Source organism: Scylla paramamosain, chromosome 19 (genome assembly GCF_035594125.1).
Source record: "Scylla paramamosain isolate STU-SP2022 chromosome 19, ASM3559412v1, whole genome shotgun sequence".
Taxonomy (NCBI): Eukaryota; Metazoa; Arthropoda; class Malacostraca; order Decapoda; family Portunidae; genus Scylla; species Scylla paramamosain.
Genome location: NC_087169.1, coordinates 17,592,221 through 17,614,212, shown reverse-complemented (window position 1 = coordinate 17,614,212; position 21,992 = coordinate 17,592,221). Strand labels below are relative to the sequence as shown.

Here is a 21,992-nt window from a genome sequence, read left to right as displayed (position 1 = left end):
TATTATTATTATTATTATCATTATTATCATTATTATTGTTATTATTGTTATTATTATTATTATTGTTGTTGTTGTTGTTGTTGTTGTTGTTGTTGTTGTTGTTGTTGTTATCATTGTTGTTATTACTATTATTCCAAAGCTCTATTTATTGATTTGCTCATTAACTGTTTTTTTTTTTATCTCCAATGACGTAAAGCATAGATAAGGTTGGAGTTTATTATCTATCATTTCGTAGTAGCAAGTATGAAGGATACTGACACTAATTACCGGGTGTTACCATTGTTATCTGTCTGAGAATTGTTTAGTAGTAGTAGTAGTAGTAGTAGTAGTAGTAGTAGTAGTAGTAGTAACAGCAGCACTAACACCAACAACAACAATAACAACAAAGAAGAAATGATAATAGTAATAATAATAATAATAATAATAATAATAATAATAATAATAATAATAATAATAGTAATAATAATAAAGGAGACAGTAAAATTAGGATAACGCAACATGACAAAAAAAAAAAAAACACTATCTTTGCACAGTGTTTGTTAGTAGATAAAACACGACATGGTGATGAGTGAGCCGAGGTGGAACAGACGGCTCATCAGAAATACTAACAACTCCCTCCCTAGTGACTTAATAATAACAAATAACACAAAAAAAACATCAGGAAATTAAAAAGACTGCAAAAAAGACCCACCTAACCTACACAAAGGCAACTCCTGAAACCTTAAAATTTACAGTCTGCTATCCTCCTTCATGAATTTATCCAACCTCCTCTCAGATCTATCTAATATTTATGATTTTGATTACAGACATTACAACCACATTATACATTCATCTAGATATGTGGTTCTTAAACTGGGATGGGGGGGGTCTCTCTCTCCTAGGGGGAACGTGAGAAGAATACTGAAGGAGGGAGGGGAAGGAGGGGAAGTGTAGTAATCTGGCCAAAAAAAATACTGTTATGAAAAGTGAATATTCAAATGATCTCAAGAACGAGTATCTAGTGTAAGAATCTTTAAAGTTCAATGCTATGAGAGCTGGAAATATTCTGTCTTCATGTACAGAGAGAGAGAAAAAAAAAGAGGGGGGAGTATGTGTTGCGTGACAGTTGGTCGTGACAATCTAAACATTAACTGCACCGTCACCTCTCTCTCTCTCTCTCTCTCTCTCTCTCTCTCTCTCTCTCTCTCTCTCTCTCTCTCTCTCTCTCTCTCTCTCTCAAGCAGTAGTCCTTCCTCTTGACTGACATTAATCTTACAAACCTAATCTTATCTTGTCTGCCCCTACACTAAATGAACTGAATATACGAATAAAGACGCCTCAGAGAAGTGATACAATAATTTAACTTTCCCGTGAAGTACATGTGGTGCCCTAAACTCAGTACGTGCGTGTAAAAATGCTACTAAATATAAATGCAGGCGATTTTCTCTCCTAGGCCCGCATTCTGAATCGCTTTCCTCTCTCTCACCGCGACCATTTTTAAAGGCCACAGAGATGAACAGCGGGGTTCTCAAGAGTGTTTCTCCTGCTAGTAATGCAGAAATTCTTTTAATACGTCACTAAAACCATAAAAAACACCCTTAAAAAACTAGTGTAGATTCAAGCAAAACGTTATGAATGTAGTGGAGGTGCAGCGCAGAGAGTGTTTCAGAAATTAGCCTTGAGATGATAAAGCGGTGACTGTTCCCTGAACGCGCGTTTTCTTTGAAACTTCCGAAGGAGTTAAGGTAAGACTTGTACATTTGTATACCGGCGTCCATCCCGCCATCTGGGTAGCAGCAATAGGCGGTGCAGGAAGAAAACGTGAGGGTCACCAGTAGATTATGGGATATGCCACAAAAGAAAGTGGAAAAGTGACTGACGAAGAAGAAAAAATGAGAACCGTTGTGACAGTATTGACTCATGTTCTACCCATTTATTTATTTTTTTTCTTTCTTTCTTGGCTTTCCTAATAAGTAAAGTTGATACAGAGCCAAATTATACCTCACAGGAGAATCATAAAGCACAACCGAACTTAATTCAATCTAACTGGCACTTCCACAACATTAAAATTATTCGTTATATCTTAAGACTGACACATAATGAACTAAAGAAAACTTCTGACAGCTTTTAATAATGAGACAAACGCAAAAACCCATTCTAGTCATTCAGTAAGGGTGATGGATTGATGGAAAACCAGTTCACCTCTTCTGTGGGTCACGTGTATACAGTTAAGGTACAGCTTAGTTCGCTTTACAATGCATTAAGATTACGAGGGAACACGAGAAAGGTGTTAGCCAGACCTGTTACTGTTGCACCTGTGTGTGTGTGTGTGTGTGTGTGTGTGTGTGTGTGTGTGTGTGTCGTAATGTATGCATTTGCACTTCACATAGATAGATATATAAATAGATAGAAATTTAGTGGATTAGTTAGTTTGATAGAAAATGACAATGAATGCAAGCAACCAATCCATTAATGTATCATTAACGTTCACATATATCTCTTAAACATTCCACATTCTGTCCACTTAGTCGAGGGACAGTTTTACTACAGTCTCCCCTTTCAGAGCATGATTGCGTAATGCATCAGTATAATCACGTAAGTATTGTAGTGAATGGGCACCGGACCAGTAATGTTACGTAGATAAGTAGATAAATATAAATAATGAATATCAAATGAGATCAGTAAAAGAAAGAAAGAAAAATTACTGTATTTGTTATTTGTAGATATATTTATGTCAATTTTATCTGTCTCGTCTGCCTGTCAGTATATTTATTAACACACACACACACACACACACACACAAACAGAGAGAGAGAGAGAGAGAGAGAGAGGTGCCGGCAGGATGCATCGTATTAGAGAAATGAATACATTGATGAATACCACATCACCAACATGTCACATTCATGCCTGCAGTAGCTAAGCCCACTATATTCCCTCTGAGCCTCTCCATCCCAACTAGCTGAGTGTGCCAGTTAAATCAGGCGCCCTCCTCCGTGCCCTCACCCCTTAATGACATAATTAGGGCGGGTAGTTGGCACGATAATTGGCTCGAATAACTCAACAAATAAGCATTTCCTACACCTTGAGTCTATTAGTAAATATTTTTCAATTGTGGAAATTATATTTATGTCCCTCATATTCATAAATACAACAATCTGAAATATTTCCATCGCTTATCATTGGAACGGCGTTCGGACGCTCGACCTCAAGCCTAGTCTATATTTCACTTATAATATTATCAAATTTCACTAATCATAATACAGAAGTGATGAGTAAAATTTTAGCAATCATTTTTATGTAAAGGTATAACTTTATAATCAGACATAGTAAAAAGCACCGTGTTTTATATAAGAATGAAGCCGAAGTCGCAGGCGGCAGAGGGATGCAGACTCAGGGACAGCCAAGTTGCCAGGGTGAAGGGAGGAATTGCTCAAAATTTCCGTCATTTATTAAAGCAGCTGCCCCGGGAGGGCGGTGCTCACCCCTGAATTACTCCCACATACTCCTGAATATCCCTGGAGTGCCCTGAGCCCCTCAAACTGACGCGGAAACCCTCAATAATACCAAAAGGAGAGCAGTGTCCAGCACTTTTGAGTTTTGTGATTCACCGAGTGAGAGAAAGAAAAACTATTCCCATCTCGGAGGCGTTTATGTGTCTTTTTCCATCATGTCGAGAGAGTACGACCACCTGTTCAAGTTGCTCATCATAGGGGACTCGGGTAAGCCACGGGACAGGCGGAGTGAGGGAGATGTGAGGGTGAGAGTGAGTGTCAGGGTGAGGGAAGCATTAGGGTGGAAAGGGAACTATGAGGAGCACATCTTACCTTTATTTGTACTCATATTTCAGGTCCAATTACCCTTTTCCACCTTCCATATCACCTTAATTAGGGCGTAGGTGAGGGTAGGGAGAGGGGAGGGAGGGAGGGAGAGTTCAGCTCAGGGTGAGGGAGATGTTAGGGTGACACAGGGAAGTTATCAGAGACACTTCACCCTTTCCTGCCTACTCATAATTTAGCTTTCCCCACCTTATGTTTCTCCTTGATTAGGGCTGAGGGGAGGAGAGAGGGAGAGAGAACAAGGTAAGAGTGTTAGGGTGAGGGAGGTGTTAGTACATGTCACAGTGCACCCTTGTATTCTTGGTTTCATTATCCTTTTCCACCTTTCCTAACTCCTTCATTAATAGTCAAGTAAGATTAAATTTAACCCTTTCACTGCTACAGGTACACCTTTCCTTATTTACTAATCACGCTGACACATCTTCACTTGTTCTTCACCCACCTTCAATCTTTAAACTGGGTAGGTATTGCAAAATCTATTCTTTTAATCTGATTCTTTCTTGTAGATGCTCATAAAGGTTTCATTCGTTACTTCTGGTGCCGTTAATTCTTTCATGTCGCAGTGAATATAACAGAATGGGGGAGTGTTAATAAGATAGAATATTTGATAGGATCTCCACATGCCTTGTTTTGAGATCCTATCAGCTCTTCGTATCTCCTACAGGATCTTAATTAAGTGATCATTTAGCCCAAAGTAGTTAACTAAAGGTCTTTAAGCTGATTGAGAATTTTCTAGCAATTTGGCTATGTGGGAAGTGACAGGTAGATGACAGATCAGCTGCTCCCTCGTTGATGCTTCCACTACCAACTACCATACAATGAGACATATTAAGCATGTGTGTGTGTGTGTGTGTGTGTGTGGAAAACTTCCTTGAAAATGCAAATAATCATCTTTATGGCGTCTGAAGATAGTTGTAATGCAAATTTGAATTATTTAAGAATATTAGTCGTAGTGTAATGATGGCAAGGGTCTGATTGAAGCAAGTTAGCACAGTAATGTCTTGTTGAGCAGGGGTGAGTGGAGGTTTGTGTGGAACATGTATTGGAAATCAAGGAATTATCTTTATGGCCTTTGAGAGTAGTCATAATGTAAACCTGAACTGTTTAAGAATACTAGGCATAGAGTGATGGTGAGGTTTTAGTTAAGCAGGGATGAGTGGAGGACATTTTATCTTACTGTAGACTTGCACAAGCTAATGGTGATGGTGAGGCTCTAGCATTATTATTATTTATTTTTTTGTTACTTATTTATTTATTATTATTATTTTTTTTTTTTTAATCAATGATCCTCTTTTAATACTCAGAGCACTAAAAATTTGCTTCCATAATGAGCATAGAGAGAGAATATATTATGGTTATTTTGGCTTTTTAGGCTTATAGTAGAAAAATAAGTGCCACACATTTTGGTAATTATGGGAAAAACTTTAACTTCATCAAGTCCAGTGAGTCTAAGGCCAGTGTTCTCATATCTCTTGGTTGTTGATAAGGACAATTTATCAAGGGCTATGAAACTGACATTTTATATTCCCATAGATGCATTCTCTACTCACAGTACATAATCCTTATCAAACTAGCAGTAGAATCACAGAAATGCCCTTAGAAACCCAAATAACCTCCACTAGAATTAAGTCAGTCAAGACAGGATACCAAGATGCTTAAGAAAATTAATATAAATATCAAACACAGCCTATGATATATACAAGGAGGGTTAGAATGCCTCCACAAAATGTCCCAAGGTGTGTACACTTGTGACAAAGCAAAGAGCAGTGAAGCGTAATGCATGTCAAGGGGAGTGAGTCATCGTGCTGGTAATGCTTGGTGGTGTTTCCAGGTTTCTGTATCACTGTATGAAGAGGAGGAATTCCAGGCACCAGAGTATCAAAACCTGGGTTCCAGTTATTTAGAGTTTGGATTGTTATGTCTGTGTTTCTCTCTCCATATTGACTTATGTTGTGAAGAGTTTTTAGTCACTCTAAGAAATTTTGTGGAATTGATATTGATGCTTCTTTATTTATCTTTCTTCTCCTATATGGGAAAAGTAGGATGAATGAAATAATGGTTTGTGAAAGATTCAGTTAAGCATAAATGATCAAACAAAAATCTTACACGTGATTAAGAACTGAATTACCATATGTTCTCTTGTTCATCAGTGGCTCTCAAGGTTATGTTTGTTTCATGTTTTTAGTGAGTTGCATGGAGGGGGATCAGGGAGTGTGTGGCTTATCAGACCTGATTATGGGAGCTCATGATAGCTACTGGATTACATTTACCTAAGAGATACTGTCTGTTTCTGAGGACTAATATGATACAAACAGAACTGTCACAATACTGGGAGAAATTAGTGGCAAGCATTAGAATGAGATGAATGGTAAAGTAATGAGTTGAGGAATGTGGTATATGGCAGGAGGGTGAATTGAATGACACAGGGTGAAAAGGAAGTTAGATTAAGAATTACATAGGAAATTAAGAAAGGGGAGTTGAACTAAGAATTACATTGAAATCTTGAAGAAACTACATAAAAGGGAGTTTCATGAGAAGTTACATAAGAAATCATGAAAATAAACTGAAATTAGGCAAAGCATTACATAAAGAATCCACAGTTATAATAAAAGTACAATAAAAAGAAAGATACAAGAAAGTAAGAAGAGAATGAATGGACAGACAAAGAGGAAGACATGCAAACTTAGAAGATACGAAGCACAGCAACAGTAAACATGGCACAGAAGAATGCACAGTGATGACATAATAACACCAACACAGACATGCTTATGCTGTGCAAGTGAGACACAGATGCAGGATCAGAATCAAATGTCAAGGATCTGAGGCTCTGAAATGGGTTATATAAGGGATGCTTGTTGTGTGAGCTGAGTTAACAGGGGGGAAGTAATGAAGGAACTGGTGGGGATGCAGGACTTCTTATCATTAATTCTTCTTTCAGCTGCTAATAGGATCCAATAGTATTTTCTCCATGATTAGACACAGGCCTGTCATCATTAGTCATTGAGTGTACTGCAAGACTCCACCAGTTAGGATTTTGTCACCCTCAAAAATAGCATCATTATTTTTTATATCCTCATTTTCCCTTTTGTAATCAGATGACTTTATATATAGACATCTCTTATATTTGTAATAGACAAAACAAATGCCAGGGTAGTTTGTTAAGACATATACTAAACCACTAAGATATAGCATTTCTCTCTCTCTCTCTCTCTCTCTCTCTCTCTCTCTCTCTCTCTCTCTCTCTCTCTCTCTCTCTCTCTCTCTCTCTCACTCTCTCTCTCTCTCTCTCCTCTCTCTCTCTCTCTCTCTCTCTCTCTCTCTCTCTCTCTCTCTCTCTCTCTCTCTCTCTCTCTCTCTCTCTCTCTCTCTCTCTCTCTCTCTCTCTCTCACACACACACACACACACACACACACACACACACAACACACACACACACACACACACACACACACACACACACACACACACACACACACACACACACACACACACTGTACTTCTTGTGGCATTATCATTTAACTGCCCTTCACTGGAGAGAGGCACAGAACAAAATCAGACCAATTATTCAACTACCAGGATATGTATGGATAACTTATTAGTAAATCCCAGTCATTCAGATCCTAGAATTCTCCAAATACTTCTCTTTTGTACATTCAGCTGAGCAGGATTGCATTGTAGGTAAATGTAAAGTGCAAAGTTTTATCAGTGTGAACTTCTCTGTTTTAGAAGTCCTATCACCAGCTATCAGAGAGGGAAATGGTAACAATAGAGTTCATTTTTCTTATCACACTAATGTTTTATTGATGATTACCTAATATTTATTGTGCTGTCGAGATTCCGTGGTGTGTAACCTACATGACTTTTTATTAGCAGTGACTGTAGAGATAATAGAGCACAACCTATTAATTTAGTGCTGTCTGACCTCTCATGTCTTACTTTCCCATCTCATTGATTTGATTATATATATATATATATATATATACACACACAAATTATAGCTTGTGATTTGCTTCTTCATGCTGTCATCAAAATGAGAGGGAATGTTCTGTGCCTGTGATAAAGGACCATTTCTAGACCAGCCTTGCAGTTCTTATTATTGCTAATGTAATCAAGACATAAATACTTGTTATCTGGGCTTACTGTGGTCACAGTCTTCCCAGTACATTTCCGTGCTGTCCTTTTGTGAGGTGTTCAGCTGCTGCCCTAAGAACCCTATCATGCCTAACCCTTCAAGAACTTAATAGGAAGAGATAGGCATTAAAAAACTTGACACTGTATAGTACTAGTTTATGTCCATCTATCTTTCTTCATTCCCTTTGTCCATTCTCTCATCTTGCATTCACACCTTATGCCTCATTCACTCGTCTCCCCAAACAGGTGTGGGAAAAAGCTCTCTCCTGCTGAGATTTGCAGACAACACCTTCACAGGGAACTACATCACCACCATCGGCGTCGACTTCAAGATCCGGACGTTAGAGGTGGATGGAGAGCGCGTCAAGCTACAGATTTGGGACACAGCCGGCCAGGAGCGCTTCCGAACCATCACATCTACGTGCGTTCCTCCTCTACCTCTTCCACCTCCTCCGCTTTCCATAGCTTGTATTGTTTGTGCTACCTCTCCATTCTTATACTTTCATACTTCCCTCTCCTTGATGTTGTTTATCTTCCTTCAGATGTCTTCTAGTAGTTTCTTCTTGTTTATCCATCCTATTTATCCATTTTTCATAGCATGTATTTTGTATGTTCCCTTCCATTCTAATATTCCCATACTGCCCTCCCCTTGTTATCACTTATTTCATGTTTACCTCCCTCATTCTCCCTCTTTATCATTTAATACTTTCCTTCTGTCTCGCTGTTTATCCATGTTGTGTATTTACTTTCCTTAGGATGTGTTGTATGTGTTGTTTGTGTTTCCTTTTCATTTTTGTGCTTTCATACTGCCTTCCCCTTGATGCCTATTGTTTCATGTTGTTTATCTCTCATTTTCCCTCCAAATGGCATCTAATAGTTCCTCCTTGTCTTGCTGTTTATCCACTTATCCTTCAGCATTTCACCTTTGCTTTCTCAAGTAAGTCATAAGTGTTGCAAGTTTTCCATCCTTCCCGCGTTATCTTTGGACAAACCCTTGCTACTGTTACGTCATCTTCCACACTCTCTCTCTCTCTCTCTCTCTCTCTCTCTCTCTCTCTCTCTCTCTCTCTCTCTCTCTCTCTCTCTCTCTCTCTCTCTCTCTCTCTCTCTCTCTCTCTCTCTCTCTCTCTCTCTCTCTCTCTTCTCCATTGATGTGTTGAATTTTACAGTTTCCCATTTTCTTTATATCTACAACTACCATAATGTTAAACAAATGGTCACCAACACAATGTCTCAAAGTTTGCCATCCCTATCGCTGTCATAAATGCGCCATAAAAGCTGTGAAATGCTATCAATGGCAACCTCAGGAAGCAGAGGAAGGAGGGCAGAGATGGGAATGGTGATGCAATATCTTTACTCATATCCTCTCCCTCAACACTTTGTCTCCAGTGCGTCACTTACCCTTCAACGTCACTCATTTTCAAGCTACCGAGATGAATGGTCTTTGTTATCATGCTCTGAATCTCTTACATGTTACCTGCCTCTCCTGTTGTATCATTTTTTTTTTCTTTCTGTACACTTTATTTTGTGGTGGTGACTTGTAATCCTTGTGAAATCCTGCAAGATGGCAAGCAGGGAAGGGTCTCAACCATTGACCCTTTTCACAGACACACAGTAGTTATCCCTTTTGTTTGTTTATCTTTTTTTTTTTTCTTTCTCTCTCTCTCTTTGATGATCTCTTGTTTCCCCAGACTTATCTCCTGGTCTTCCCACATTACATGTTCCTATCTTGTGTCTTGCTACGTATCCTTATCACACATGCATACGCATGCGCGTATGCACACACACACACACACACACACACACACACACACACACACACACACACACACACACACACACACACACACTTGCACATATTTTTGCTGTTCTTATCTCCTCATCCGGTTCCCTTTGTAGTCATGCTGCTTTCCACGTAAATTATGTTTTGTTATAATCATCATCTCTTTTAAATAGCATAACCAAACATGCTCACAAAGGCTGCACCGCTGAATATCCTCACAATTGAGAACTCTACCCTTCATGCATGACTCACTTCAGGTTCAAACTGTCAGCGTATTTCTACACATCCTTTACATGTCCTTATCACTTTTCAGTGACAGATTTCAAGACTCCTTTCTTTAAACTGAAGATGTTTCTTTTGGCAGATGTGAATCACTTTATCATTTTCATTATCATCATTATCATAATTTTGTAGTATGTCTTTATTTTCCCTTATGTTGTTAGAGTTCATGAGTCTCCCACTTTCTGAAGTCATCTGTTGCTTATCCTCCTTATGTTTTTCTCCACTCACCATTGCCTCATCTTCTATGAATCACCTGGTATATTGTATTGTTATATGTGAAGGAGACCAGAGGGAAAAAAATATTGTAAAGGTACACTTGGTAGTCATTTCCACAAAAGGAGGAATTGTTGTGCTCAAGAGAAAGCCAGTTTAGTTCCAAAGGTGTTTTGATACTTCCACTAAAAAAATTCAGGTCAGGAAGGAAAGGGAGACAAAGGCAAAGTGTAGCAAGAGGCACAGATATGGGTGAGAGGAAATAGGAAGTCCTGTTTAGAGTATTAACCATAACACTTATTTAATCATGTGCCCCTGTTCATTTCCTTCCCTTTCTCCTCTCACAGGAAGGGACCAGTAACTCTTTCCTTATGGTATCACTTTTTATAATAGTCTCACTTCAAAGTATAAATGGAAATATGTATATCATATATTGTTCTTATATATTTGTGTTTCTGTCACCCCCACATCGCTAAATACCTTGCCTATCCCTTCTCCTGCCCATCTTGCTTTACATTTCAGTCATTCTTCCATGTATTTCTACTCCCATGTATTCTTCAGCAGCCTCCACTTCATATAGCCAAGTATTGAGTGTTGAACTAAGCTTTCCTTTATTACAGATACTACCGAGGCACACATGGGGTGATTGTGGTGTACGATGTCACCAATGGAGAGAGTTTTGCCAATGTCAAGCGCTGGCTGCATGAGATCGAGCAAAACTGTGAAGTTGTCAACAGGATACTTGGTGGGTTACTCTCTCTCTGTTGGCTTGGAGTGTTTTATTTAGATATTCTTAGGTACTTCATGCTCTCATAAGGACTGTTTTAAAATGCCACAGAGTTAGTTATTTTGGCTCTCATGGTTGTTTTCCCCTTTGATAGTGCAGATTTCTTGTTAAAGCATCACTAGACTCTTAGATCATTGAAAAAAGGCCACAGGGTAGTTTTATTGATGGGAAGAGTTACAAATAGTAGCCAGTGTTGATTTATTGTCTAACTAATTGCAATATGATATAAATTTACAAGCAGCATTAGTGTGAGCCTTTTAGATGTGATTGAGAGTTGAGGGTAACCATTATTACTGTACTTTCAGTGGGAAACAAGAATGACTGTCCAGACCGCAAAGTTGTTCTGTATGAAGACGCCAAACGCTTTGCAGACCAGATGACCATCAGCCTCTTTGAAACCAGTGCAAAAGACAATATTAATGTAGAGGAGGTATGTGCCAAAAGGTGGTTCTCATCCTGTCCTGTCATCTCCATCACCTTGCATGTTTTATCTGTTCAGTTTTATCTGTTCAGCCATCTGCATGGGTGTTACATCCTATGTCTATCAGTAACATGACTCATCTTACTCCTGTGACCTTGGCAGATGTTCACAGTGATGACCAAGATGGTTCTCCAAACAAAGAAGGAGCAGAAGGACCGCCAGATGGAAACAAACGACCCACTTCGCCTACATAACAATAAAACACACAAAAGAAAACCAAAATGCTGCTAGCAAACACACACCAGGTGAGACCTTTAAGTGGTGGGAGTCCAGGTGTTGCTGGTCCCTCCTAACTTCTGGCAGAATTTGAGAGTACACTTCTTGATTCCATGTTAAGGTAGAGGAAGATTTTACTTATGTGCAGCACTTCTAGATATATATATATTTTCTTCCTATATTTTTTAATAGAAAGATAGATAGTTGGAATTTATTGACTACTAAATCATAAAATACATCACATCACTGAAGAAATACCACCAAAGCATATACTTTTAGCAGGACTTTAGACTTTATGATCTATTTAAATTTCTGTAGACACATTCACAGCATGTATCATAGCAACATGTCATGAAAGAAATGTACAGCTGGTTGTTTACACTAGGGCCTGGTGAATTTGTAGATATATTTTTGTACTATAAATGCACTTTCTTGTTACCTTAAAACCAATAACATATGTATTACATCCATCTCTCAACTGAATTATGGGACTTAAAGCATTAACACAGGTTGTACTTGTAGTTGGCACTGTAGAGTTCATGGGGGTATCTATGCACCCTTAGTGGTAGGAAGAAAGGGCAGATAGAAAGGTAGGTATGTTGTTACTTCACTAATCAATATAATTCACACTGTAGTAGATAGTTTGTATTGGTGGAAGTGTGGAGATGGTTCAAGTGTGGCTCATTTTTCAATCCCAGTGCTTGCTTTTATGATAACCCTCTCTCTCTCTCTCTCTCTCTCTCTCTCTCTCTCTCTCTCTCTCTCTCTCTCTCTCTCTCTCTCTCTCTCTCTCTCTCTCTCTCTCTCTCTCTCTCTCTCTCTCTCTCTCTCTCTCTCTCTCTCTCTCTCTCTCTCTCTCTCTCTCTCTCTCTCTCCAACCCATACCATGTGATACCTTTTTAAAATGACTGCATGTAACCTATATATACAAGTCCTCTGAGGTCACTCATTTGAAGAAAACTGAGTCACACTTTTCCTGCAGGTAGAGAGTTGCTGAGAGAACCAAGCGGTGTTGCATGAGGCACAGTACAGCACAGCACACACCACCTATGCCAGCGGGAGGAATTGGTCACCCACCCACCCATGAGCCCCAGTGGCATGAGCACCTGTCATTTGCCGAAGGATCCGAATGCATATAAGAAGACAGACTTTCAATTTAGTCTTATAAGAGTTTCGCGTTAATGGAGGCACCCGCCTGCCCGTGTGAGTCCGTGCGAGCATGTCAGAATGCATGTGATTATGTAAGTTAAGGTTCAGCTTTTTATATCGATGGCCCATTTCAAAATTTGCGTCTTTCTTGAATCAAGTAAAAAAAAAAAAGGTGTCTGTGGTGGTCCTGTAGTGGGACTTTGCTACTTCCCCAAAATCTATAAGCATTTCATTGGGCTTCAGCAGTATTGGGTTTGTGGAGTTGATTTATATTGTGCTGCATTCATTGGTCTGTCTAGAATGGAGCTGTCATAGAGATTGCATTATTTGTCATTGACATACAGAATAATTAGTATTTATGGTGTTATGATTTATTTTGTTTGAAAGAGAGAGGAAGAGAAAGAGTAAAAGGGAGAGAGAGAAGCACATAAATTCAGAATAACATGCTGGACTGAAGTATTCAGCATCTCAAATGTATCTCCATTCCTGCCTTGATTCTATACCATAACTGATGATATATTGATGCTGTACAAACTCCATGCTTTCCCAAATTTCTGTGCATGTTGGTCTGTCAGGGGAGATGGGAGCATAATCCTGCTTTCCTCACTGGTCCTTGCTTGTCACAGGAGGGAAACACATGGCTGCCACATTTTCAGAAAACTGAAGGGAAAGATGTGTGAATCACATACTGATCTACAATTGGGATAAGCTATTTTCGTAGTGTATGTGTAAGGAAATAGGTTGTATCATACATAAGGAGTTGATAATGTGTTGGCTGCACCAGAGACCATAAGATGCCCTATTTTGCTAGAGAGAGAGAGAGAGAGAGAGAGAGAGATAGTGGAAGGCAGCAAGCTAACAGCAATCAGTGTGTTTGCCAGGGATAGATAATCTTAAACTGTTATTTTACTATTTCTCTTATTGCTTTATTTCTATATTGCACAAAATGATAGTTGTGTTTACCTAAGAAATCATTCAGCTGGACTTTTCCCTTAAACTCTTGACTGGGTGTTGTGTATACGTACATCAGAAGACTTCCGTATGCTGCCTTATTAGCCAAGCAAAATAATAGACAGGTGGATCAATATCTGGGTTGAGGCTTCCATCACCCTCACATTTCATATAAGCACCTGCAACAAACTCTGTGCTTTAATTAGACAGGTTCTCATGCAGGCATTTCATAAGTTGGTAAATGGCACTCATGTGCAAGTCTTTTCTGGTGTAGCATGAAGGACCCCCAATGGGACCATTTTTATTGCCTGTTGTAGTTCAGAAACGTCTTGGGAACAACTAGGTTTGTGCTTCAAGTTCTTGGCCAATCATGTCTTTGTTGCTTTGCCATCAGTAGTAATTTCAGCTCATGTTTGTGGAGATTGAATTTGTCTAGGTTCCGAGTGGAGTGTATGTTGTCAGAGGCTGTGTATGTTTGTGTTCTGTTGCCTCTGTCTTGGCTTGTCATCCTCATCAACACAATAATTTCTCTATCCTGTTGATCTGTCATGTTGAACTTACTCAGTCTTCTTTACATACATTATTTGTTTTGATATCAAACTATAAATGTATTGTTCCATGCAACAAGAAATGACATTTAGTCATTCCTACATCTTGCCCCCATACAGACACATTCCCCATTGGTCTGTGCACCTCACCTTCCATAGAAACATATCAAGTATATTCAGTAAGTTCTCTCTATTACCATTTGCCCTACAAATTTATTAGAGGAAAGGTTGTCAATGTTAGAGAGGACTTGGAGCCTTTTTAGTATTTCCTCACCTTATCTTTAGGAAGAATACATATATTTTCCATTTTCCAGCTGCTTTTGCAGTACTCCATACTTTATGTGCATCAGCCAACAAAGCCTCTTCTCACTCACAACCTGGAAAAATCAAGAAAGGCTGAAGATAAGCAAGCATGGGAATGTAGTTACAATGTATATGTGAAGGGAGGTCAGTCATCACTTGTGTTTGATGATATACACACACAGTTTCACTCACCTCTTTCATACACATTCAGAATCCCCTTTTAACAATGAATAGTACACATCTGTATTTAGAATCATCACCCCTCCCCTCATCCTGGCATGTGTATTGTTGATCTTGACAGACTGTTGATCCCTGTAGCCATATTTCAAAATGTTATCCCCCCATTGAACATTTTAAGAGTCAGTCCGTTACACATCATCCCTGCACACAATACATGGAGGTGTTGTACGTACAGTAGAGGTAGTCATTAGCTGAACTGGTAACTGGTTATAACACAACCCATCGTACTACATACCTGACTTGTTGTAGTTGTCATTCTCATCATTAATCCCGTGATACTTAGATACACTAATGTATTTGAATGTAAGAAGAAAAGACGTTTTAGATCTCGGCTTTATTATTTTTTGTGTGCGTGAATGTGTGTGTGTGTGTGTGTGTGTGTGTGTGTGTGTGTGTGTTTTACTGCGTCTGTTTGGTAGGTAGAGAGAGAGGTTGTAAAGTAATGAGCAGATCACCTCTCCACAGTTGTCAGCTCAAATACTCAATTCAGATGTACACTAAATGTTAGCACCTAATGCTGAATGACCAGCCAGCCATATTTTTTATTATTTTCTTCTGTAAGTTCAAGCAAGAGTACTAGTTGAAATGCTATAGAGGGAGCTTAGTGATATCATAATAAACAACCACCAATTGATGTGTTATGCAGATAATTAGACTCAAAACTTTTGGTGGCTTTGACATTCCATGGTTAAATAACACACGAGACTGTCAGCACCAGTCCTGTGAAGATGAAAGTATTGAAGTTACAGCACAAAGATTACCTGTGTCATGTGAAACTCATTGATAGCCAGCCTTGAGAGGTAAGGCAAGTAGTAACATGTTCCAACCTGTGTGACCTGGAAGAATGGATGCATGTCAAGAGTCTGACAAGTTCATTGTTGATTGTCCATGTTTTTTTTATGTATTATCCTTCAAACAAAAATCACTGACCATGATTTCTCAAATTAGTTTTTTTAGGCACCTTTAGACTCTCAAGTAAAGTTGAAGCTTCACTCTGAAAGGCAAATTTGTCAACATCATTAAAAATGCCTTTTGCTGTAGCAAAAAGTATAGGAAGTGTTGAGGAGGGGATAACTGGTAAAGAGGAAAATAGCATACATAGCAAAACAGACTGCATGGACAATCTGACTTCCTAAGTATCACTGTCATTATGTAACATTCCCTCTATGTACTTCCTTCAGGTACTCACCTGTTATGTTATCAACTTGGTTTCACTTGGTGTTTTAATGACAACAGTATGGTCATAGTATGTTTTTTTTTTTTTTTTTTGCATATTTCACTCATGAATAAAAATATTTGATGGTCTTCAGACATAATGATTCAAATCCGCTCATTGGCAACATATCAGGAGTACTGAGTGTTGAATTTGCAGGATGTGAAGTAAATTGAAAATTATTCTCACAAGTCTTTGATCCTGATAGACATGGTGAAGAACCTTGATTGCAAGAGTACTCTATCTTTCATAGGACTGTCAACACTGACTGTGTGGGTTCTCTTGGCTTTTGTAGTTGATAGCAGATAGGAAGTACAATGAAGGACCTTGATGAATAGGCATTTATGGTAATTGTGTGGTGTTTGACAGACAGGCATGGTAATCAAGGCCAGAGGCTCCTTGTCCTTAAAGCTCTTATAGTGCTTCTGCCACTAGCAAGAGTCCTTTGATGCAAAGACAAAGCTAATGATGATTAATTGGAACACTTCTGCCTTAACCTGGGAAGTCTCATGGTGCTGCTGAAGATGTTCCTCATACACTGCCAATTGTCATCAAGGGCTCAAATTTAACTGTAGAGAACACCTGCTTGTGGGTTATGGCAGCTTCCAAATGTCAGAATTTAGAGGCTTGGAGGGTCAAAGCTCTGTTTGATTGGATCATTAAAAATTACTTTCTCAACTCTCTTCCTGACAGGCAAAAGATATATGTAACTGCCTCCATGTTACATTCCTTTAGCTTCAGCTTGGAATATTGAAGCAAAAGGAAGAGATAACTTTTCACTGTTCATATATATAAAGTTATAAGTAAAGTCAGTTTTGTTTTCTATGGAGGACTGTGTGATGGTCTCCGTCCGGTTTGGAGAGTGTGTTGCCCCTCTTTGAGTGTGTGTCTTGGGTGCAGGAGACTTTCATCTAACTGACCTCATGAAAATTATCATCATTATACTGAAAGGAGAGCAGCTGCTTCTTGGCATTTCATGGTGGCTTGTGCTAGTTTTCTGGGTCCTCCTGCACTTACAGATCATTCATCTTGCATGTCTTCATGATCCTGCTTCATCCAGTTTTCTTGACTGTATTCTCATCCTCTGTCAAAAAGACTGAGCTCATCACCTCACCCATCAATGAGTATCACAGTGATGATTGAAGTTGAATGCCAAAAGGATCTGTACACATTTGGGCTAGGTAGGAATTGAAGGGATGCATAAGTGTTGTTGCATAACTGAATCCAGAACAAATGTTTGCTCATAATTTTAAATCAACACCACCTCATTCATTAGTTCCCTAACAAAGAAACAATAGCACTAGTAACTCTTATTCCATTACTGTTATTTTGATGTTCCCAGCACAAATGGTTTTTGCTTGAGGTTGTTCTGGGTTTGTAATTCTGTTCCTTACAGTCACAGTCATTCCCTGCACTGTACCATATAACTTCATATAGAACCCAGTTTTTGTCCCATTTTAGCTCCATTGCTGTTTTGTGTATTTGTAATTGTAGTGCTTATTATTTTCATGCATGTATGTACACCATTCATCTCTGGTTTATAAAGTACATATTACTCTATGTTATTATGCGACTTGAACATGGACTTGCTTGCATTATACTACCATGACACAGACCAGCTCAACCCAACATATGAAATACATTTATATCAACATTATGAAGGTCTTAAGTTATTATTTTCATTATTGCCTGATACTACTTATGTCAGTTTGCACATGCATTTCAGTCTCATAAATATGCTATGAACAAGCTATGATTGTTTTGGTCTCTGGGACGGAGTAGCACCAGAAATCTTGTCTTGCATTTGATACCTTGACCTCTGCTGACTCTCTTACCCTCAAGTGCTTATGTGATTTTAAGGCCAGTCATTGTATTTCTATCTCCTCCTTTGGTTCATTACACTGCCCTTATGCTAGCTTCTTAAGGAGCATAATAATAAGTGATTATGATCCCCTTTAGAATTCAGAAATTGTAAAGGTTGTCCATTGTGAATAAGCACAAAATTTGTAGAAAGTACATCAAGGTTTACTGTTATCACTTTACTATAAACAGTAGATTGGAAGTTCCTAAGCAAAGCACATCATGGAAGCCAAATAAGCAGTGCACCTGACTGGAATTTGGTCCCAGTAATCTAAGAAGCACAAGATGCAACAGTCAGGTGCACAAGTCTTCCCCATGTTTGTGTTGCAAATTTTTGTGCTCCTGACAACATTTTCCATCCATATTTATTCATCTAAAGGGCCTAGCATAACTTTTTTTCTCAGGCCTACTGCTATTTTTCCCTTTATTAAAGCTTACATAGACTGCATGCACTTTTATATGTTAATTTAATAATTGCCTTTTTATACACAAGGAGTGACAGAACAGTGTAATCAGCTGGAGACATTTTGTATTGTTTGGTGAAACATTAAGTGTCTTAGTGAACTGTTGGGTTGATCATAGTTGCTAAGTGTTAAGTTAAACAAAAATCTACATCTTGGATAATTATTAGTGACTTTTGGAATTTTGAATGAAGGAAATTGTTCACACAAAGTTAAACCCTACTTAGTTATTTATTTAATTTGTGACTTTTTTCTTTTTCCCCACTAATGTATTTATCTTGTTTAAATGTATTTATCTTGTTTCATTTCCTTTGCAATGAGTTTTTGCCATGTCCAACACTGTACAGAGTGAAGTGATGAAAATTTTATCATACTAAACAACTATTTTAAGTTAATCAAATCTTATTCAGCAGTTTGCAAAGAAACATCAACACACACACACACACACTGCAGAGACCATAGCTTGGCCAAACACACTGCTTATTTTCTATTTAAATTACCCTTGCTTTGTATTGTGTTCATGTCTGTGTGTTTATCTGTCACTCCCTGTCTTGAGATTGAGCCCAGCAGTCCCTCTCTTGAGATGCAGGTCAACATAGGTCAGGGAGGGTCGTGGGTGTGCAGGTTATGATTGCAATGTATCCTTGTGTAAATCTTGTAATCTTATGTATTGTACTTTTTTGTATTTTTATTATTTTTTAGTGCACCAAGAAAACCTATTCCCATTTATTGAAGCTCCATTCCAGTGTGATTTCATTTTTTTTTTTTTTTTTTTTTAACTCAATAATTTAAGTCTACCATATAGCTTTTAAAAAGTTTTAGGCAGTATATTATTCCACCAAAAGATACTTGAGAGAAAGGTTTATAATGGTATGATTTTTATGATAAAAAGTAAAAGATGGACTTCCATGTTAATAAACATTGACTCCCACCATGTTCACACACACACACACACACACACACACACACACACACACACACACACACACACACACACACACACACACACCATATTTGTAAAAAGATAGGCCCAAGTGATCAATTCTATTATCATTCAGTGATTAAACAAATTATCTTTTTATTAGAATCTAGTAGAGAGGAAAAGAAATCCCATGCTCTGTGAAATATTCTATATGTAATTGTTGATTTAAAACAAAATATATTGGTGTTTACTGAATCAGTGTGAATATAATGTGAGCATATTTTTTGTATAGAAATATACATATATAGTATATACATATATATTTCAGAATCCAGCGACCTTTTCCATTCCGTGTTTATGGTCTGTGTTTCAGCTCCATTCAAGCTGTAATTCCAGTCACCCCTCCATTAGTGTATTCCTCATCATTGCCATTGAATTTGACTGTTAAGTAATATATCTATACATACAAACATAACATACATATACATATGAATATATATATATATATATATATATATATATATATATATATATATATATATATATATATATATATATATATATATATATATATATATATATATATATATATACTATACCAAGTAGTAGTGTAAAGGATTATTCAGACTGTGTTTCACCAGGATGCATTATAATGACCTTTGTGTGGAGTTGTGGACACGAATTGAGTAATGGACTACATTCACTTCCACTGTGTTTTGCAGATCTTCCCTCTATCCTCCTCCTATGTCAAATTCTCATCCCCTGTTTGACTTGATTGTTTCCCTATAACAGTTAACTCCCTATTCTTAACTGTGCCAATCTTTATTTTTTTTTTTTACCATGTTACTCACTGTGGCACCATATAACTTCCCATGTCTGGCTTGTTCATGCTTTCCATTTAAGGAATTCAAAAAAAGCTTAGAAATGCAATAGACCCATGAAATTTTGCTATAATGTTACTAGATAATGAATGAACATGTTCCAATGAAAAGCAGATGTGGCCAAACTAAGGGACCTACAAGAACCCCCTATCTGATTGAGCACATTGGAGGATTTTAAATGAAGGAACAATGCAAAACACAGTAGAAGCAAGTGTGGTCTGTTCGTCTGCCTCTGACCACAACTGTACCAGGAGTCTTTACTGCAATTATGTTCTCATTATCTTCATTTCATAGTCGTAATGATGATTCTGTCCGGCTATCTGTCTGTTCCCACAAACCCCCCCAAAAAAATAACAGATCTTTCGAAGGGCCTATTTAAACATTACCCTCAAATATTAATATACAAATGCTAAACTTTTATAGTAGATATGTAAGGGCATTCCATCTCCTCAGCCTTTTTGTCTAATGGTTGGCTAACTGGTCATTCCATAGTTAATTCCCTCCCCAACACCTTAATTTGTATATCTGGGCATTTATTTGTCTTTTTGTCACCCCAGAGTACTGCAAACTTAGGCAGGAGAGGGCTGTGTAAGAAATAAGGGGGGTTGGAAAGGGTAACTAAATCTGATATTATATAATGACCATAGGTTGATATGTCCCACTGTATTGCAGTAAGTCACAAGGTTTGTACATGGTGTAAATAGTCGTATGTAATGCTGGACTGTTATTTCACCCTGATTGGTGTGTGTGTGTGTTTTAAAGATGAATGATAATGGTTTTGTTTTGGTGCTCTCTCTCTCTCTCTCTCTCTCTCTCTCTCTCTCTCTCTCTCTCTCTCTCTCTCTCTCTCTCTCTCTCTCTCTCTCTCTCTCTCTCAAACATGGCATTGAATTAAAAAAAATAGTAAATGAAAAGTTTCCTATGCCATCTGTAGGAAAACATAAAACTTACCCAAGATAATTCGCCAGACAATAAACTCTACTTGGCTTATGACACAGGGAACGAACGTATCCAGCATACTGAAGTACCAGGGATGATAATGAGTGAGGGTAGTGAAGACCAAATAAGTATTCAATATATGGTAAACTGGATTAGATTGCTTAACATTCCTCTCTATATACTTTCTTAAATGCCTTAGTGTGGCATATGGATTTTTTTTTTTGCTTGTACCTTTTTTTTCTCTAAATTTTTATGTACCTAGTGATTTAATTTATACGTATTCTACTGTCGCTCTCCCTTTTTTTTTTTTTCGTGACTTATACGGACTCTATAATAACAGGACAGTCATTTGGTTATTGGACAGATGATACACGAAATTACTAAGTGGGGTGGGTGACAATGTTGGCGAGTTGAGTGATGGATGATTTGGACGGTCGAAGGTGATTGGGTGGGTTGGTGTGGATGAGCGGGGTGATGGAAGGATGGGTAGGTGTGGATGAATAGATGGGGATGAGTGATGGAGAGTGGGCGGGTTTGATTTCGGTGAGTGGGTGGGTGGATGTGGATAAATAGATTGCGGAGATGGATGGATGTATGGGAGTGATAGTTGTAGCTGTTTGGAGGGTTGGGTTTGTGTGGATGAGTGGGTGGATTGGTGGAAGATAAGTATGATGAATTGTACACTTGCAGGTGAATTAATATGCTTCTTTCACTAAACTTGTACAAAATGACAAGTTTCTCACAATAACGGAGACTTAGGCAAGGGCAACCACCAAGCTCTCGTTTTCTTTGAGGCGAGCGCGAGGGAGACGGCTG

At 38.3% G+C, this 21,992-nt stretch overlaps 1 protein-coding gene across 2 annotated transcripts; it reads left to right on the top strand.

The window, feature by feature from the left end:
- Window positions 1-3,371: 3,371 nt before the first annotated feature.
- LOC135109805 (ras-related protein Rab-35-like) lies at window positions 3,372-15,844 on the top strand. 2 transcript variants are annotated; one of them, XM_064021503.1, is made up of 6 exons: window positions 3,372-3,698; window positions 8,194-8,368; window positions 10,846-10,970; window positions 11,318-11,442; window positions 11,596-11,738; window positions 12,692-15,844. In XM_064021503.1, the coding sequence occupies exons 1-5, from the start codon at window positions 3,647-3,649 to the stop codon at window positions 11,722-11,724; spliced, it is 606 nt and encodes a 201-aa protein (XP_063877573.1). In that variant the 5' UTR covers window positions 3,372-3,646; the 3' UTR covers window positions 11,725-11,738; window positions 12,692-15,844. The 2 variants fall into 2 exon arrangements, with proteins under 2 accessions (XP_063877573.1, XP_063877574.1); XM_064021504.1 differs by having other exon boundaries at window positions 12,696-15,221.
- Window positions 15,845-21,992: the final 6,148 nt, after the last annotated feature.